General features: G+C 43.7%; 1 protein-coding gene across 3 annotated transcripts in view; it reads left to right on the forward strand.

Annotated features, from left to right (window-relative positions):
• LOC143767230 (uncharacterized) overlaps positions 1-15216 on the forward strand; it is a 47274-nt gene extending 32058 nt beyond the window's left edge. For all 3 annotated transcript variants that reach the window (XM_077255405.1, XM_077255406.1, XM_077255404.1), the window contains 2 exons: positions 5220-5310; positions 12987-15216. In XM_077255405.1, coding sequence (XP_077111520.1) covers positions 5220-5310; positions 12987-14746 — 1851 coding nt within the window. In that variant the 3' untranslated portion in view covers positions 14747-15216. The remainder of the gene's footprint in view (positions 1-5219; positions 5311-12986) is intronic.
• The last annotated feature ends 5789 nt before the right edge of the window (positions 15217-21005 follow it).

A 21005-nucleotide genomic window follows, 5' to 3' on the forward strand; every position in this document is an offset into this window, starting at 1 on the left:
GGAGAGATTGCATCACATCTGGGGGCAGGTTATGGACAATTTGAAGTTGTCCCAGGAGAAGACTCAGCGTTTTGCCAACCGTCATCGTCGTGTTGGTTCTCGGCTTTGTGTTGGAGATTTGGTGTGGTTGTCTTCTCGTTTTGTCCCTATGAGGGTCTCTTCTCCTAAGTTTAAACCTCGGTTCATCGGCCCTTATAGAATATTGGAGATTCTTAATCCTGTTTCTTTCCGTTTGGACCTCCCTGCGTCCTTTTCCATTCATAACGTTTTTCATCGGTCGTTATTGCGCAGGTATGAGGTACCTGTTGTACCTTCAGTTGAGCCTCCTGCTCCGGTGTTGGTTGAGGGTGAGTTGGAGTACGTTGTGGAGAAAATTTTGGACTCTCGTGTTTCCAGACGGAAACTCCAGTATCTGGTCAAATGGAAGGGTTACGGCCAGGAGGATAATTCTTGGGTCAATGCATCTGATGTTCATGCTTCTGATCTTGTTCGTGCCTTCCATAGGGCTCATCCTGGTCGCCCTGGTGGATCTGGTGAGGGTTCGGTGCCCCCTCCTTGAGGGGGGGGTACTGTTGTGAATTTGGATTCTGGGCTCCCCCGGTGGCCGCTTGTGGAATTGGACTTGTCATCCTCTTTCCTGTTTCACCTGGTTCCATCAGTAGTGGGTGTCGCTATTTAAGCTCATTTCTCTGGTGGTTTCTTGCCGGTCAACAATGTTATCTGATGCCTCTCAGTGCTTGTTCCTGCTTCTAGACAACTTCTAGATAAGTTGGACTTTTGTCCATGTTTTGTTTTGCCTATTTGTTCCAGTTCACAGCTGAAGTTTTGTTACTGTGTCTGGAAAGCTCTCGTTGATCAGGGATTGCTACTCTGGCGTTATGAGTTAATGCCAGAGTTTAAGGTAATCTCTGGATGGTGTTTTGTTAGTGTTTTTCTGCTGACCATGAAAGTATACTATCTGTCTTCTGCTATCTAGTAAGCGGACCTCAAATTTGCTAAGACTATTTTCCTGCTGCGTTTGTTGTTTCATCTGAACTCACCGTCATTATATGTGGGGGGCTACTGTCTTCTTTGGAATATTTCTCTAGAGGTGAGCCAGGTCTTATATTTCCCTCTGCTAGCTATTTAGGTCTTAGGCCAGAGCTGGGCATCTAGCGATTAATAGGAAATGCTACCTGGCTATTTCTAGTTGCGCGGCAGGCTTAGTTCATGGTCAGTATAGTTCCATCTTCCGAGAGCTTGTCCCTCTATAGGCTTGCTATGATCTCTGCCTGCAGAGATCATGACATTTTCCCCTCTTCAAAAATTCCTTCGCTTTTCCATTCGTGAACAGCATTTTCAAGTCACAACCTTGTCCTTCGGCCTTGCTACCTCACCCAGAGTGTTCGCAACGGTCATGGCGGCTGTCCTGTTCCTCTTGCACCCTAGAGGCGTGGTCGTCCTGCCCTGTTTGGTCGACTGTCTAGCCACTCTTCCAGGACTATGCTGAGTCGTCTATATCACTTGCAATACACTCTCACCTCCTGCACACTTCCAGAAGGATGGTAATTCTCCCTCGAGACAAGGTCATGGCCCTTCAACAAGGAGCTCGCGTACTTGATCACTCATTTCCTCATTTCATTCGATTTGCTAGGAGGGTTCTGAGGAAAAATAGTGACGACAATGGAAGCAGTTTCCTTTGCTCCGCTCATTTTCAGCAAGTCAAACAGACTTTCAGACGGTAGTCTCTGAGCTCCTTCTTCATCCAGGGCCGTTCTCCTGGTTCAATGGTTATTAGTAACTACCAATGCCAGTCGTCTTCTCCCGATCATTGCTCCGGAGATCCGAACAGTAGTCCTATAGCAGGTCCACTGCCATCTGGCAGGTCACCCCATCTGAATTCAATTGGATAATGCCACGGCTGTGCCATATGTCAATCATCTAGCAGATACCCACGGTCAGGCGCCATCGCCGAGGTACCTCACATTCTCTGATGGACCGAGATCTATCATTCGGTGATCTCGGCAGTACATATCTCAGGAGTAGAACTCTGGGCGGCAAACATATTCAGCCGTCAGGGTTCTGCCTCAAGTGAGTGGGAACTTCACCCAGAAGTCTTCCATCAGATCTGCCTTCACTGGAGCTCTCCAGTTGTAGATCGGATGACGTCCAGACTGAACGCCAATGTACTCGAGTTCGTGGTTCGGCCTTGAGATCCAAGAGCCATCGCACTGCATGTTCTGGTTCTTCCGTGGTACCAGTTTCCATAACTCCCCTTCCACTACTTCCGAAAGCCTTTCGAAAGCAGAAAGGGCCTCAGTGATCCTCGGAGATCTGCACTGACCACGTCCGTTTTTTGTTTGAGGAGCTAGTATCCTTCCGCCTTATTGCGGAAAACTACAAGTAGGGACTTTCTCGCAGGGAGTTTTCACATGTAGTTCTTCCCTATCGCATACCGTTAGATCATTGGGACCTTAATGGTCCTGGGAGTCTTACAGTAGACTCGTTTTGATCCGGACAGACTTTACTATCAGGGAAGGTCGCCCTTTTTTCTCTGCAATATCCTCTTCCTGACGAATCTTCAGAGCTAGCTGCTCTGTTCTTTCAGACTTTTTTCCCTTATTACCTTCAAGGTAAGGTTGTCCTCAGGCCATCCCAGTCCCTTGTTACCAAGGAGGTATTGTATTACCACTGTTATGAGGGCATCGTTCTTCCCTCATCTCTTTCGGCACCAGTCCACAAAATGGAATGAGTTCCCCATATTCTGGACGAAGTGAGTGCTCTGAGTAGGTACGTCTTGAGGACTGCGTCCTTCCGAAGGTTGGACGCTTTATTTGCGCTTCCTGATGGTAAGAGGAAGGCTTCCTGACATTTACAGGAAGGTTTTAGCCATTTCATCGGCCATGTTAGCCTGGTGGATTCGTTTCACCATCCAGGAGTCCTTCCGTGTTAGATGTCAGCCTATCTTCCCTGTCTACCGAGGGTTCTAGGCACCAGGCGTCGGCAAAGCACGCCTGCAAGCTTGCGGATTTGTCCAGTCCGCATGCATTCTTGAAGCACTATAATTCCCACAATTCCACAGATGTGAGTCTGGGCAGGCAGACTCTGCAGGCCGCGGTGGCGCACTTGTAAGTAGCGGTTACACAGGGCCTGATCTGATGTTGTCCCCACCCAGGGACTGCTTTGGGACGTCCCACGGTCTGTGTCCCCCAATGAGGTGAAGGAGAAATAGGGATTTTTGTGTACTCACCGTAAAATCCTTTTCTCCAAGCCATTCATTGGGGGACACAGCTCCCACCCTATTATTAGCTTGTGCTTGTTTTATAGTTTGACATGCTATACTCTCATATATAATGTGACATGCTATAAGCTCAGATATTGTTATTGATCTCCTACTGCTTTTGCACCGAACTGGTTAGCTGAGAGCCAGCAGGAGGGTGTATACTGCAGGGGAAGAGTTAACTTTTTTTGTATCACTTAGTGTCAGCTTCCTAGTGGCAGCAGCATACACCCATGGTCTGTGTCCCCCAATGAATGGCTCAGAGAAAAGGATTTTATGGTGAGTAGACAAAAATTCCTATTTTGCTGCGGATCCGCAGAGGATTGGCCGCTGCGGATTCGCAGCTGTTTTCCATGCAGTTTACAATACCATGTAAACCTATGGAAAACAAAATCCGCTGTGCCCATGCTGCGGAAAATACCGCGTGGAAACGCTGCGTTGTATTTTCCGCAGCATGTCAATTCTTTGTGCGGATTCTGCAGCGGTTTACACCTCCATAATAGGAATCCTCAGGTGTAAAACCGCAGTTGGAACTCGCACAAAACCTGCATTAATTCCGCAGTAAATCCGCTGTAAACCCGGAGGTAAAATGCAGTGCGTTTTATCTGCGAATTTTACAAAAAAGGTGAGGAAAAATCCGCACCCTATTCCGCAACGTGGGCAAATAGCCTTAAACTTTTGTCCAGGGCCCCACTTTGTCTAAAATCGTCTCTGACTACAAGTCAAGCTTATACTTAGCCTTTGTCCTTGTGATCTCAGGGTCCCCACAAACGCTTGGCTACCTTTCTTTACCTTCAGCTCAGAATCACTAGAGTTGCTTTTTCTACTTCCTTTCTGATCTGGTCCCAAGTCTTGCCAACTAAACTTCAGTTTTTTGGCCACTTATCAGTGGTCAGTTTAAAAGCAGGCTTTCCCCATCTTTCCTTGTCACGTACACCATGCTCCAGCCTTTTTGTTTCAGTCTTTTACTTTTCTTTCTTGAACTTTCAATCTACAACTAAACTCTAATAGCACCCAAGGGTCTATTTATAGAATAAACCTCTCTCCTTCTTCCAAATTTTTCGGCACATTTAATAGGCTTATCCTCTGCAACTCTCCCCTGCCTAGCTGCATGGCTGACCCTTGGGAACTCTCTCTCCTGTCCAGCTTTCAGGGCTGACACTCTGGAACTCTCCCCTGCCCAGCTGCAGGGCTGACCTCCTGGAACTCTCTTCTGCCCAGCTGCAGGGCTGACCCTCTGGAACTCCCTTCTGCTCAGCTGCTGGTCTGACCCTCTGGAACTCTCCCCCCGCCCAGCTTCAGGATTGACCCTCTGTAGCTCTCCCGTACCCAGCTGCAGGACTGACCCTCTGTAACTCTTCCCTGTACCGGCTGCCAACAGTCCATAATGATCATATAAAACTGACTACAATAAACCGTGACATTAGCCATATAGTTACAGTACTTTTCATTAGTGTCCTATAATTATAATATATCCTGCAGCATCACAAATATACCTTTATGTCATACATCAATTCACTTCAGGAGGTGCCAGGATCTTCCATTCATTTTACACCAGGAATATGACAGTGAGTTTTCCTTGTTTTCTGCCTTCACAGTCCTCTGATCTTAACCCTATAAAGTATCTCTGGGATGAGGTAAAATTGGTTGTTCAGAGCATCTTGGCACCTTCATCTAATTTGCTGCAACTGCAAGAACCTATCCTGTTAGCATAGGCCAGTGTTCCTGGGGAACAATCTCAGCACCTTGTGAAATCTATCACGTGATTAATATCTGAGGTTCTGAAGGGCAAAGAAGATCCTATGTGTTACTAGATGGGTGTCTCTAGTAATGTGGACTTTCAGTGTATGTTTTATATCTGGTGGAGATGACAGGATAAAGCTGATCATAGATATTAGTTGTTGTCTGGATCTTCTCAAACATCTTCCTCTGTCTGTGACTTTTACAATATTTCTTTCAGGGTGAAGATCTGCCCCATATTAATACTACAGAGACATACATGAGGGGGGATGAGTGGTGTAAAGAGGAGATTCCTATAGATAACAGCACAGGTGAGTAGTGACCACTAAATGCAGAGAAGTCACCGACTCTAATGAGTCACTGGTTGTAGAGTAACTTTAGATTATGAGTTTTTTAGGGTGTGTTCACATGAAACGTTTGATGTGGAATTAGGGGCTGTGGTTATCAGGGATTATTTCTCTTACAATGTGCTAAGAAATAACACAAAGGCAATTTCTAACTACCTGACTGTTGTGCCCACTGCCGATCTCTGTAGGCAAAGAGCGGTCATAGACCACTCTTGCATTTGATTCAGCATCTTCTGGTGATATCACGTCAACAGAGCGGCGGCTACTCTTCAACTCTGCTCTGTTGATGTAGCATGACTGCTGATGTCATGTTATTGTTAGTTTAACTGTGGGAAGACAGCTGTCAGTCACCATGATGTCTGAAGTCATGCCTTGTTGTGTTCACATGGAACATTTGATGGGAATTTAGGGATTGATTTATTAAGTTGTTTTCTGGGACTATTTCTCTTACAATGTGCTAAGAATTAACATGCAAGTAGTTGCTAACTATCTGACTGTTGTGCCCACCGCCGATCTCGGCCGGCACAGAGTGGTCTCAGCACGCTCTTGTTTTTGAATTAGCGTCTTCTGGTGACATCACTTCGACAGAACTGCAACTTCTATTTGACTCTACTCTCATGTGATTGATAGTTTAACTGCGAGAAACCAGCTGTCAATCAGTATGACATCGGAAGTCATGCACCGACGACAGCCTGGAAGAAGAGCTGCTCTGCTGATGTGGAGCAGCTGAATCTTTGCCAGAAGCAGTAGGTGACCGATCTGATCTGTTGCCTGCTACTGTTAGAAACTACCTGACTGTTTAGTTTTTAGACCTTCAGTTAAAAAAAAAAAAAAAAAGTCTTGGACAACTTCTTTAAGACTGCCTCAGTGCACACCAGCCTTAAAAAAAGGCGGTGGAGTAAATAATGTTGAATTCTTAGACATAAACCCACTTCGCCTAGGTTTGATATTTTTTATTTTTTTTTTTAAACAAAAAAATGGTATACGCACATGCCTCTGACATGTCCAATCGGTGCAATGAGGCAAACGTAGATGGACGCAATAGATCAGGGGAAGGTCCTTCTGCATTCTAACGTGGGCTCCTGTCTCTCCTTAAGGCCAGTGTTCGAATTTTTATATAAAGGTATTCAGATGTCCCGCTGCTGTAGGCATGCAGTTTAATAAGGCTGGATGCAGATAATCATGTAAAAAATAGTCATGTTTGCAAATTGTGGACTCGCTTGGCTCCGTGTTTCAGCTTTAGATCTGCATTTTGGATGGGTGCTGGAACTGCCTTCCTTTGCATGCAATATCTTGATCCATTAACCCCTTCATGACCCAGCCTATTTTGACCTTAATGACCTGGCCGTTTTTTGCAATTCTGACCAGTGTCCCTTTATGAGGTAATAACTCAGGAACGCTTCAACGGATCCTAGCGGTTCTGAGTTTGTTTTTTCGTGACATATTGGGCTTCATGATAGTGGTATATTTAGGTTGATAATTTTTGCGTTTATTTGTGAAAAAAATGGAAATTTGGCTAAAATTTTGAAAAATTTCGCAATTTTCAAATTTTGAATTTTTATTCTGTTAAACAAGAGAGTTATGTGACACAAAATAGTTAATAAATAACATTACCCACATGTCTACTTTACATCAGCACAATTTTGGAAACAAAATTTTTTTTTGCTAGGAAGTTATAAGGGTTAAAATTTGACCAGCAATTTCTCATTTTTACAACAAAATTTACAAAACCATTTTTTTTAGGGACCACCTCACATTTGAAGTCAGTTTGAGGGGTCTATATGGCTGAAAATACCCAAAAGTGACACCATTCTAAAAACTGCACCCCTCTAGGTACTCAAAACCACATTCAAAAAAGTTTATTAACCCTTCAGGTGTTTCACAGCAGCATAAGCAACATGGAAGGAAAAAATGAACATTTAACTTTTTAGTCACAAAAATGATCTTTTAGCAACAATTTTTTTATTTTCCCAAAGGTAAAAAGAGAAACTGGACCCCAAAAGTTATTGTACAATTTGTCCTGAGTACGCCAATACCCCATATGTGGGGGGGAACCACTGTTTGGGCGCACGACAGGGCTCGGAAGGGATGGAGCGCCATTTGACTTTTTCAATGAAAAATTGGCTCCAATCTTTAGCGGACACCATGTCGCGTTTGGAGAGTCCCTGTGTGCCTAAACATTGGAGCTCCCCCACAAGTGACCCCATTTTGTAAACTAGACCCCCCAAGGAGCTTATCTAGATGCATAGTGAGCACTTTGAACCCCCAGGTGCTTCACAAATTGATCCGTAAAAATGAAAAAGTACTTTTTTTTCACAAAAAAATTTTTTATCCTCAATTTTTTCATTTTCACATGGGTAACAGGATAAAATGGATCCTAAAATTTATTGGGCAATTTCTCCTGAGTACACTGATACCTCAAATGTGGGGGTAAACCACTGTTTGGGCACACGGCAGGGCTTGGAAGGGAAGGAGCGCCATTTGACTTTTTGAATGAAAAATTAGCTCCAATCGTTAGCGGACACCATGTCGCGTTTGGAGAGCCTCCTGTGTGCCTAAACATTGGAGCTCCCCCACATGTGACCCCATTTTGGAGACTAGACCCCCCATGGAACTTATCTAGATATGTGGTGAGCACTTTAAAACCCCAAGTGCTTCACAGAAGTTTATAACGCAGAGCTGTGAAAATAAAAAATCATTTTTCTTTCCTCAAAAATTATGTTTTAGCAAGCAATTTTTTATTTTCACAAGGGTAACAGGAGAAATTGGACCCCAATAGTTGTTGCCCAGTGTGTCCTGAGTACACTGATACCCCATATGTGGGGGTAAACCACTGTTTGGGCACACGTCGGGGCTTGGAAGGGAAGTAGTGACTTTTGAAATGCAGACTTTGAAGAATGGTCTGCGGGCATCACGTTGCATTTGCAGAGCCCCTGATGTGCCTAAACAGTAGAAACCCCCCACAAGTGACCCCATTTTGGAAACTAGACCCCCCAAGTAACTTATCTAGATGTGTGGTGAGCACTTTGAACCCCCACGTGCTTCACAGTTTATAACGCAGAGGCGTGAAAATAAATTTTTTTTTTCTTTCGCAAGGGTAACAGGAGAAATTGGACCCCAATAGTTGTTGCCCAGTTTGACCTGAGTAAGCTGGTACCCCATATGTGGGGGTAGACCACTGTTTGGGTGCACGTCAGGGCTCGGAAGGGAGGGAGCACCATTTGACTTTTTGAGCGCAAGATTGGCTGGAATAAATGGTGGCGCCATGTTGCGTTTGGAGATCCCTGATGTGCCTAAAAAGTGGAAACCCCTCAATTCGAACTCCAACACTAAACTCAACACACCCAAAACCCTAATCCCAACTCTAGCCATAACCGTAATCACAACCCTAACCCCAACATACCCCTAACCCTAATCCCAACCCTAACCCTAATCCTAACCCTAATCCCAACCCTAACCACAACCCTAACCCCAACACACCCCTAACCATAATCCTAACCACAAGCCTAATCTTAGCCCTATTTCCAACCCTAGCCCTAATTCCAACCCTAACCCTAAGGCTATGTGCCCAGGTTGCGGATTCGTGTGAGATTTTTCCACACCATTTTTGAAAAATCCGCAGGTAAAAGGCACTGCGTTTTACCTGCGGATTTACCGCGGATTTCCAGTGTTTTTTGTGCGGATTTCAGCTGCGGATTCCTATTGAACAGGTGTAAAACGCTGCGGAATCCACGCAAAGAATTGACATGCTGCGGAAAATACAACACAGCGTTTCCGCGCGGTATTTTCCGCACCATGGGCACAGCAGATTTGGTGTTCCATAGGTTTACATGGTACTGTAAACCTGATGGAAAACTGCTACGAATCCGCAGCGGCCAATCCGTTGCGGATCCGCAGCCAAATCCGCACCGTGTGCACATAGCCTAATTCTAACCTTAGCCCTAACCCTAGCCCTAACCCTAGTTCTAACCCTAATTCTAACCCTAACCCTAGCCCTAACCCTCGTGGAGAAAAAAAAATATATATTTTCTTTATTTTATTATTGTCCCTACCTATGGGGGTGATATTTTTTTTATTTTGATCACTGTGATAGGTTTTATCACAGTGATCAAAATGTACCTGGAACGAATCTGCTGGCCGGAAGATGGCGGCGCCCATGGAGAAGACGGACGGACACCGGGAGGCTCGGTAAGTATGAGGTGGGGGGATCGGAGCACGGGGGGGTGGATCGGAGCAAGGGGGAGCGGACAGGAGGACGGGGGAGTGGACAGGAGGACGGAGGGGAGTACAGGATAGAACAGAGGACTGGGGAGGAGATCGGTGGCGGGGGGCACATCAGGGTTTCCAGCCATGGCCGATGATATTGCAGCATCGGCCATGGCTGGATTGTAATATTTCACCACTTTTCATAGGTGAAATATTACAAATTGCTCTGATTGGCTGTTTCACTTTCAACAGCCATTCAGAGCGATCGTAGCCACGGGGGGGAAGCCACCCCCCCCTGGGCTGAAGTACCACTCCCCCTGTCCCTGTAGGTCGAGTGAAATTGGAGTTAACCCTTTCACCCAACCTGCAGGGACGCGATCATTCTGTGACACAGCATATGCGTCACAGGTCAGATTGGCACCGACTTTCATGACGCATACGCTGTCACAGGTCGGGAAGGGGTTAATTGGGAGAGAATAAAGTGAAGATGAGCAAATCTATTTGTTGCAAATAAAATTTCTGTAGAATTTTAGATAACTTTGTCTAGGCAAATTTGAACAGTTTGGGTTTGTTTGTTCAAATTGCCATTTTTCAGATGAAGACTTTATTCTAAGAGAGGATTGCCATTGTTAGGTCCTGGTAACGAGAAACGCTTTAACGTGGCTACCAGGTACACATGAATTGGCCAATTTATGCGCTAAGCTTTCTCAATTTTCATATTTCTAGTGCAGTAATGCAATTCAGTTTTCATATTTCATGTTTGCAAGCTATGGCGCTACGGAGTGCTGCCTTATTTATTTGATTGAGCCTGAACCCAATAGAGGTCAATAGAAACCTGAACTTTGGTTCTGTAATATGTTTGTTTTTTAAGGTTTCCCTGTGAATGTTTCCTTCTCTACCTACCCTGCTTCCTCTACCCCCTTGTCATCCAATCAGCATAACACCTGCACCACCAATTTCAGCACAGCCAGGTGGAAACATCAGCAGGCTGTTCTTAAACTTATCTGTTTGGGGAAAAAATTCCACACCATGCAGGAGCTGTGGAATGCAGATCAACCGACAAACTGATGAGTGGTTGGTGCTGCTGAGCCTCAAGCCAAGCCTGGTGGTGTGCAGTAACAGGCAAAATATCGTAGCAGTTTTAGGCCTAGCCGGTTTGACACGCATCCATTGCCTGGTATATGTGCTGAATTTGGTGGTGCTTCCTGAAAAATTACCTCGAGATATCAGAGCTGCTACAAAAAGTGGAGGCCGTTTGTGCACGCTTTCGGCATTCTCATTATGGCCACCCTGCTGGATCCCTGCTACAAGGACTACATGCCATCGCTGGAGCATGATTAGAAAATGCAGTAATACAAGTTCACTCTGGTAGACGCGCTACTAACGATGTTCCCACCCGACAGCAGGGGCTTTGTGGAAGCACATGGCAGAGGAGGAAGTGGAATTCCTCAACGCAGTTTGTGCACCAGCACCACCTTGAAAGGAAGAGTTAACCTGGATGAAATGTAGAAAACCTTCCCCAGCACCCCACATCATCCAGCACCACGATCTGATACAGTTCGTATTCACAGGAGTCAGCGTTTAAGCAACATGGTGGAAGAGTATGTGGCCACACATCTCCACGTACTAAGTGATGGGTCTGCCCAATTTAACCACTGGGTCTCCAAATTGCATGCCCTTTACACCTTGGAGATGCTGGCCTGCCCTGCGGCAAGTCGGAATGTGTGTTTAGCAAGGCAGGGTGTGTGATCACAAACCGGTGCATCAGCCTGTCCACAGCCAACGTGGACAAGCTCACATTCATTAAAATTAACCAGGCGAGGATCCCACAGGACTTGTTGTTACCTTTGGCTGAGTAGAGCAGTACGCCAGCTGCACCAACCCATTGGTATACTCCGCCAGTTTTTTTGTTCTGTTTGCCATTCCCAATGTTTTGGAGTCTTCATAAATTTATTTTAAAAAAAAGCCTGTTTTGCTGAGTACACCGACCCAGATTTTTGGCAGAGTATTAACGCAGAGATGGGTGCAGAGTACACACAGAGAACCTAACAATGTCCCTCACTAGAGCTGCGTCCTGTCGCTATGCTTATCAGAGCAGAATGGTGCTGCAACCCGTGATCTGGCAGTTATACAAGCTGGTTCACATGGTGTGCCGGCTAATCACAGCCATGCCAATACTTGGTGTGGCTGTAATGCCTCTGGAAGTGCCCACAGCTTAAAAGCTTGATGATTGGCTGCGCTTCAGCCTTTCATCAAACTTTATTCGGCATCTGAACACCAACAATACAACGGTCTTCCGGAGAAAGTCCAAGTGCGAAGTTCAGCACTATGTGTCCGATACAAACACTGAACTTTACAGTTCGGGTTCTTATCTCTACTCATTTCCATCAGATGATACTGATATTTGACTACAAATACAACAAAATGGGACAAAGTAAGAACTTGACTTGGCCTCAGAACATTTTTTTGGATGATTTTAAAGAGATTGTGAAGTGGATTGGAAATAGCTTGGAAGATGAGGCCCTTTCCAACGACTACCGTGTACACACTGATGGTACAGTGAAACTGTGAATGATCATTAAATCCATTAATTTTTATTTCTTTTTGGAATTTCTGTATACAGATGACCATAAATAGTCTGAATCTGGCAATAAATGCATGTAACGAAGTTATAATTTTGTGAACTATGAAAGAGCGGTATGTGGCCAGAAGGAATACTCATTTCCATCAGATGATAGTCATATAAGACAACCCGAAACAAAACAAAAAGGCAAAAAGCAAGAACTTGATTTGGCCTCTGAAACATTTTTGGGATGATTTTAAAAAGATTGTGAAGTGGATTAAACTGGAAAAAGGTTGTTATGGCACTCTGCGATGTGTGGTTGGTGCACGGTGCATCGGGCTGTTACCACACTCTGTACCACTGCTGAAACTCAAATGGCGGCGAACCCGTGATCCGTCTTTTATACAGGCCGAACCACATGTTGCGCCGGCCAGCCACAGCCAGGCCAATACTTAGTATGGTTGTGACGGCTCCAGAAGTGCTCACAGCCTAAAAGCTTGTTGATTGGGTGCTCTGCAGCCTTTCAACAAACTTTATTTGGTACTGAAGCCAAACAGTGTCCGGTACGAACCCCAAACTTTGCAGTTCGGGTTCACTCATCACTATATAGATCCCGATTCATGACAGACACAGGGAAACATGAATTGAGAAGATGGCTATAATAGAAACTAAAATTTGAAATGAGAGAACCCAGTGACCTAACACTGTAATCTATGAATCCTTCTTTTGTGGACTATTGTCTTAGTCTGTCAATAATTGAATTGTATTACAGTTTGCATGGAAATGCTATACAGTACATAATAAAATAAATAGTAATACAATTCCAATGCAATGTTACTGAAAAATAATAAAATCATTTTTTTATTGGCAGATGACTGTACCAGGAGCTCAGAGGGCCGTCTGATACTCTCAGATTTTTCAGCAGATAATCTTGCGATTACACCTGATAATTGTGAAGAACATGTCATTATACCAGATACACCTGAAGACCTTCTCAGAAAAAATCTGTCACCTCATCCTTTTCAACAGGTCCTTTTTTCTGCTTCATCAAAGACAAATATGCAAATTAAAAGTCACAGAAGGGCTGTTGAACATGAAATAGCTTACACAGGGGAGAAACCATTTTCATGTTCAGAATGTGGGAAAAGTTTTACAAGGAAATCATGTCTTGTTAGACACCAGATAATACACACAGGGGAGAAGCCATTTTTATGTTCAGAATGTGGGAAGTGTTTTAATAGAAAAACAAATCTTGTTGCACATCTGAAAATTCACACAGGGGATAAGCCATTTTCATGTTCGGAATGTGGGAAACGTTATAGTGAGAAATCCAAACTTGTAACTCATCAAAGAATTCACACCGGGGAGAAACCATTTTCATGTTCCAAATGTGGGAAATTGTTTAAACAACAATCAGTTTTAAGTAGACATCAGAGAATTCACACAGGGAAGAAGCCATATTCATGTTCAGAATGTGGGAAATGTTTTACACAAAGATCAAGTCTTGTTACTCATCTGAAAATTCACACAGGAGAAAAACCATTTTCATGTTCAGAATGTGGAAAACGTTATAGTGAGAAGTCCATACTTGTTAAACATCAGAGAATTCACACAGGGGACAAGCCATTTTCGTGTTCAGATTGCGGGAAATGTTTTACACAGAAATCAAATTTTCTATCACATCAGAGAAGTCACACAGGGGAGAAACCATTTTGTTGTTCAGAATGTGGAAAACATTATAGTGAGAAATACAAGCTTCTAACACATCAGAGAATTCACACAGGAGAGAAGCCGTTTGTTTGTTCAGAATGTGGAAAATGTTTTAACCGGAAAGCACATCTTGTTGTTCATCAGAGAGTTCACACAGGGGAAAAGCCTTTTTCATGTTCAGAATGTGGGAAATGCTATTGTACGAAATCTGATCTTGCTAAACATAAGAGAATTCACACAGGGAAAAAGCCATTTTCTTGTTTAGAATGTGGGAAATGTTTTACACAGAAATCAAGTCTTGTTACACATCAGAGAATTCACACAGGGGAGAAACCATTTTCATGTACAGAATGTGGGAAATGTTTTACAGATAAATCATATCTTGTTACACATCAGTTAAGTCACGCAGTCAAAAAAGTATTTTCATGCTCCGAATGTGGAAAATTTTTTAAACGAAAATCAACTTTAATTGTGCATCAGAGAATTCACATAGGTCAGAAGCCATATTCATGTTTAGAATGTGGGAAATGCTTTACAATGAAACACCATCTTATAAACCATCAGATAACTCACACAGGGAAGAAGCCATCTTCATGTTTCAATTCTTCAAAATGTTTTACAGAGAAATATAGTCTTGTTAGACATCAGTTAACTTACACAGGGCAGAAACCATTTTCATGTTCAGAATGTGGGAAGCATTACAGTACAAAATTAAAACTTGTTACACATCAGAGAATTCATGCAAGGGAGAAGCAATATTCATGTCCTGATTTGAACTTAAAATATTTTCCACATTCTGATCCTGTCAGACATCAGAGAACTAACACAGGAGAGAAGCCGTTTTCATGTTCAAATTGTGGGACATGTTTTAATCAGAAGAGAAATCTTGTAACACATTTAAAGACTCACTTAGGAAAATAGTTATTTTTTTTCAAATTCAAAGTTTTTTACATTTTGTAACAGCATAATATAACAATAAACAGAAAATCAAAGTCTAGAACAGGAATAAGAGAAAAAAGGGATATATAGACTTCAATATATAAAGCATCAAAACATGTATAAATAGGGATAATCATGGTATAAATATCAAGAAACCAATGTAGCATATGGATAAACAAGAGTAAAGGTACCGTTACACTAAACAACTTACCAACGATCACGACCAGCGATGCGATCGTTGGTAAGTCGTTGTGTGGTCACTGGGGAGCTGTCACACAGACAGCTCTCTCCAGCGACCAACGATCAGGGGAACGACTTCGGCATCGTTGAAACTGTCTTCAACGATGCCGAAGTCTCCCTGCAGCACCCGGGTAACCAGGGTAAACATCGGGTTACTAAGCGCAGGGCCGCGCTTAGTAACCCGATATTTACCCTGGTTACCATTGTAAAAGTAAAAAAAACCACTACTTTTACAATGGTAACCAGGGTTAATATCGGGTTACTAAGTGCGGCCCTGCGCTTAGTAACCCGATATTTACCCTGGTTACAAGTGAACACATCGCTGGATCGGTGTCACACACACCGATCCAGCGATGACAGCGGGTGATCAGCGACGAAATAAAGTTCTGGACTTCTAGCTCCGACCAGCGATATCACAGCGGGATCCAGATCGCTGCTTCATGTCAAACACAACGAGATCGCTATCCAGGACGCTGCAACGTCACGGATCGTCGTCGTTCTCGCTGCAAAGTCGCTTAGTGTGAAGGTACCTTTACAGTTGGGAGGCAAAGAGAAGACCATGAAAAGCCAAGGAGATCCATGGGTCTTCATTAGAGATGAACGAGCAGTAAAATGCTCGAATGTTCGTTACTCAAACCAAGCAATGCTCGGATGCTCGTTTGGCATAACGAGTATAATGAGTCTTTGGGAATTCCAAGCATTTTTCCAGCAGACCCTGCAAGGAGGTCTGGGGGGCAGTGAAAATGTTGAAATGTATGTAAAAATGCTAATTGGAAGGAGAACAGCATGCGGAAGACCCCTGGAAGCATCTCTAACTCCCAGATCCCTGCTGAGAACAATGGTGTCACACACTTACTCCACTTTAAGAACTGTAAATCACACCAAAGATTTCGCTTTTATAGTTGGTTCAAAAATATACAAATTTTATTTCAACACATCAAAAAGTAAAAACATCTATACAAAAACATATTTTAAATGGGAGACAAATACAGATAAAGGAAAAGTGGGTATGGCACCAAAGTGGCAAAGTTATATCAGGTGTATATATAGAGACTGTGGTAATAATAATCAATATCCATGATAAATAATCATACATATATATTGCCAGTCTCAGTGAGCATTAAACTCCTATATATAATCCGGGCTTTACGTGCACTTTAAGCATTGACAAAACATTCAAAATCAACACGAAATTGGAGTTTACTGGGAAAAAATGTTAAGAAACATTTCTTCCTGTATCATGACTTGTATTTAAGGCAAAATTTAAAAAGGATTAAAAAAAATTATAATCTAAACCAAAATTGAAATTTTTATTAAAACATTAGAAATTTCAGTCTAATTTATGAAGGAAGCAAGAACTGTCAAAATATTATGTTGGAAGAGAAATTCTGATACACCCTTTATTAGTGATAAATGAAGGCCTCATACACATTGTTGAAATTGTCACATAGTGCATAACTTTTATGAGTATCACTAAGTGGAAAGCCTGCCAAAAATTATAAGCAGAGTCATCCATACACCCCTGAAAGCACCAACTGGAGTGCCTCATAAAAAAATTTAAGTAGTATAGTTGTAGCACTTCCAAACTCATAAAGGCTTTGCAGGCAGTGCAAAGCCAAAAAAAAATATCAGTAGGGTCATTGATACACCCTTGAAGGCAACAACTGGCGGACCTCATTAAAATATCTTGAACGTGTAGTTGATGTACTCCTACACTCATAAAATCTTTGCGCAAAATGTAAAGCCAAGAAAAATTATAAGCAGGGTCACCTAGTCATTTATTTTCCCACGAAAGCAACAACTGGAGGGCCTTATTCAAATATTGAAGATTAAAAACACTTTTTGGGCTGCTGTCATCTGGTGGTGTGGAAAAGTTGTGGCTAATCCTAACTTTGTTCATTTTTATCAGAGTGAGCTTGTCAACACTTTGTTGACAGGCAAACGCGCCTGTCTGTTTTGACCCCCCAGCGGCATTAAAAACCCGCTCAGACAAGACTCTAGTAGCAGGGCAGCACAGCCCCTTCAAGGCATAGAGGGGGATAGCTCATGCCAGGTGTCCAGCTTTGAGACCCAATAGCTGAAAGTTTGGTAACCTTGGTTGGGTAAGGAAGCTTACTCCCTTGCCTTGTCTGATGGTAATTTTTTCAACATATTTTCCACAATGGTCTTCTGCTATAGCACCATTTTCAGAGATGTTAGGTTCCTTGTAGCATCGGACTAGCAGTGTGAACAACCAGTACTCCCTTTTGGGGAGTACTGCCAAATGTGCCAAGGTCTCTAGAGCCAACATTTCTTTTTCTCCACCACGATTCTCCACCATTTGCTCCATCTCCTCTTTCTCCTCATTCCCCCTCCTTTAGCCCATCAACGTAGGAGACCGTATGAAGCTTGTATGGGTACTAGCCCCTATTCCTCCTCCATCTCAGCTTCGACCTCCTCATTGTTACCCAATCCGAGCTAAGCAGATGAAATGAGGCTGGGTAGTATCTCTCTGTCTCATGTCTCCCTCCATCTCCACCTGGTCTGCATGCAAAGCTTCATGTTTAATTGTCAGCAACTACTGTTTAAGCAGCCTTAGAAGTGGGATCGTTGCACTGATTATGGCGTCATCGCCGATCACCATCTTTGTAGAGTTCTTAAAGTCTTAGAGAAGTGCACAAATGTTGGACATACATGCCCACTGTTCAATTATGTGCGCAGGCTGACCACAATACGGGCGTGTTGGAGCTGGTATAATACAACTGGCCTATGCTGTTCATAAAGCAATGCTAACATGTGCAGTGTGGAGTTACAGAGCGTGGCCATGTCGCACACCAGATGGTAAACTGGCATTTGCATGCATTGCCACAGCACTGCCAGAGCAGAGGCAACTGTAGCTGACGTGCGGTAATGAGCGCTCACGCAGCGTACTTTGACCAGATGCTCTGGAAAATCAGGGTAGATTTTCAGAAACCACTTAACTACCAAGTTGAGCACGTGGGCCAAGCATGGCATGTGTGTGAACTTGCCAAGCTTCACAGCCACCACCAGATTACACCCATTATTACAAATGACCATACCTGGTTGGAGGTTCAGAGACGAGAACCACAGATCTGTCTGGTCTGATATTCCGTTAAGTAACTGCTGCGATGTGTGGTTTGTCTCCTCGATAAATTAGCTTCAGCAGAACTTGTTGGCGCTTCACTGAGGCAGTGCTACAGAGCTTCTGGCAGATCTGGATGATGTGATCTAAGATAGCACATCGGAGATGGAGGATGAGGAGGAGCAGGAGGTGGTGCAGGAATGAGTGGAGGAAAACCTGATAGAAGTAGGGCCAGCAATCCTCAACGTTGGCAGCATGTGTGCCGTGCCAGGGAGGAACTATGCCCTGGGCCTCCACAGTGTTAACCCAGCGTGGTGTCAAGGAAATGTAGCATCCCTGGCCACAAGCGCTTGTCGACATGTCAGTGGTAAGTGGACAATACCAGTAACCGACTTGGTAAGGACATGGGTGATGTTGCTAGACACGTGCTGGTACAAAGCGGAACACAACACTGGGCTAAAAAGTGGTGGCTTGGGGTAGAATACTGAGGGACAGGTACCGCAATGAGGTGGCAAAAATCCTGTGTCAACAAGCCTAAATGGCAACGCTTCCATGGCAAGCAGTCTGGAAATGTGCTCATTTAGCCTTTGGGCCTGTGGGTGGGTGGCTAGAAACTTTCTCTTTCGTTCCAAGGCATGGGATAGGGACAGATGAACACTGTCATGGGGCAAGGACTTGAAAGTACCTGATGATGATCCGTCAGAGTCATAAACGGGATGGGAAGCACCTAGCACAATGGAAGAGGCAGTGGTGTCACCCGATGGTACCAATCATGGACCCTGATGTGCAGCTTAGCCTGATCATGCTTGTGGTGGTTAGGCCCCTGCTGATATTGGCATGGTACAGGTTGCAATTATTGGCCATTTCTTTTTTTGTCTCAGAACTCTCTTTATAAATGTAACAGACAGGGAAACACTTTGATGGAGAAATTCAGTTGTGTCAGGGCTCTGCGGAATAGTTGCCCACCTTCTCCCTCTGGTCACCCCACTTTCAATCCATCTATCTTAGCACTACTGGCCTAGTTCTGCATGCTGGAAGCATTATCTGCTATTAAACCACCCCCGCTTGCAGACGTGTTGTATTTTGCCTCCTTGCAAAGTTGGACACAAACCTGTGTGTCATGGACGGGCGTGTTTCTTTTGCTCAAGCAACAGGCCCTCAGCATCTGTGTGCACCATCATCAGTACTACCACTTCTCTGTCCCTTACCACACGCCTTATGCTTTTCCTAATTGCTAGGTCTCTTGAAACCAAGTTTATTTTAAATCAAAAAAGGAAATGGTCACCTGCAGAAGTCAAAGTTTTTTTTTTTTTTTAAGTTTAATACCACCGTCCTGTACCACAAATCACGTAATATTCTATGCATGAATAATTGAATCCAGAAAAAAATGTATATGCTTTTTTTGAGTATTATATATCACTAGATGGTGGCCCGATGCAAATGCATCGGGTATTGTAGAGTATGCATGTTCACGTAGTATATTGCCCATTTACGTAGTATATTGCCCAGCCACGTAGTATATTGCCCTGCCACGTAGTATATTGCCCTGCCACGTAGTGTATTGCCCAGCTACATAGTATACAGCACAGCGACGTAGGATATTGCGCAGCTACGTAGAATATTGCACAGAGCCACATAGTATATTGCACAGCTTTGTAGTATATTGCCCAGCCTTGTAGTATATTGCCCAGCCACGTAGTATATTGCCCAGCCACGTAGTATATTGCCCAGCCTTGTAGTATACAGCAGAGCCACGTAGGATATTGCCCAGTGACGTAGTATATTACCGAGGCACGTATGTCACAGGTCCAAAAAATAAAAAATAAACATACCTAACGATCCGAGGGTCCCTTGTAGTGTATCATACTTACCATTCTTAAAATAAACCAAAACAAGAAAAAGAGACATGCAAAACTGCAGGGATCATCTAATATTCAAAATTTTATTAAGTCATAGTCCTTAAACCACACCACTCACAATATAAAAACATTTAAAATACATAAAAGACAACAAAAGTCTACCCAAGAGAATAGTGGGAAGACAGATCTATACACACAGGAGCGGACCCTTTTATATATATACCTCCATACTTATGATATAGCAAATAAATCTCCCTGAAACAAATATAATAAGACTATATTGGTACCCAATATATAAGCATACAAAATTCACTAGCTGAGATAATACAAACAATTAGTTCTGTCCTAATCACTCAGACTACCAATAAAGTGCCACAGCTAAATATAAGAAACATCAGAGATCAAAAAAGGTTATGGTTAACTGGCTGTGAAGGCAATATTAAAGATCTAGTGACAAATCCTGCTTCTGGTAGAGAATGTACAAAGATCCCTAATGGACATGCTCATACCATGAGGGTGGCCAGGGAGGCTGGAATAAAGAGAAAAGGGACCGAATCCTGCGTGGTCGACCCGACGCGTGTCGTCACTACTGTGACTTCATCAGGGGTAGGTATAGTGCGATAAACAAAGGACCCCAATATATATAGTACTCACAATTTATTATTCATAGTGCAGCTGCAGCTAGAGAGCACGCCGTCAGACATGCTGGTTTCTTCAGCGTCCCGGAAGTTACTACTGCGCATAGTCAGGCGTTGCCAAGGAGACCCTGCAGTACATGTTACACTGCGCAGGCGCCGTTTTACAGCTAAAAATAGTGCTGATAGACATAGCGGCTCCTTCAGCATACAGCGATCCGCTAATGCGCATAACTAAGTGTTGCCAGGGAAGTCCTATAATACACATTGCATTGCGCAAGCGCTCCCACTCATATAAGATTATCGCCGAACATGTTAACAAATATACCGGCTCCTGCAGCATGCCGGAAATTACTGCAGCGCATCGTAAGATGCTGTCATGGATACCTGGCAACGCATGTTACACTGCGCAGGCGCTCCCACTT

The sequence above is a fragment of the Ranitomeya variabilis genome, chromosome 4, assembly GCF_051348905.1.
Source record: "Ranitomeya variabilis isolate aRanVar5 chromosome 4, aRanVar5.hap1, whole genome shotgun sequence".
In the NCBI taxonomy this organism is placed as follows: domain Eukaryota; kingdom Metazoa; phylum Chordata; class Amphibia; order Anura; family Dendrobatidae; genus Ranitomeya; species Ranitomeya variabilis.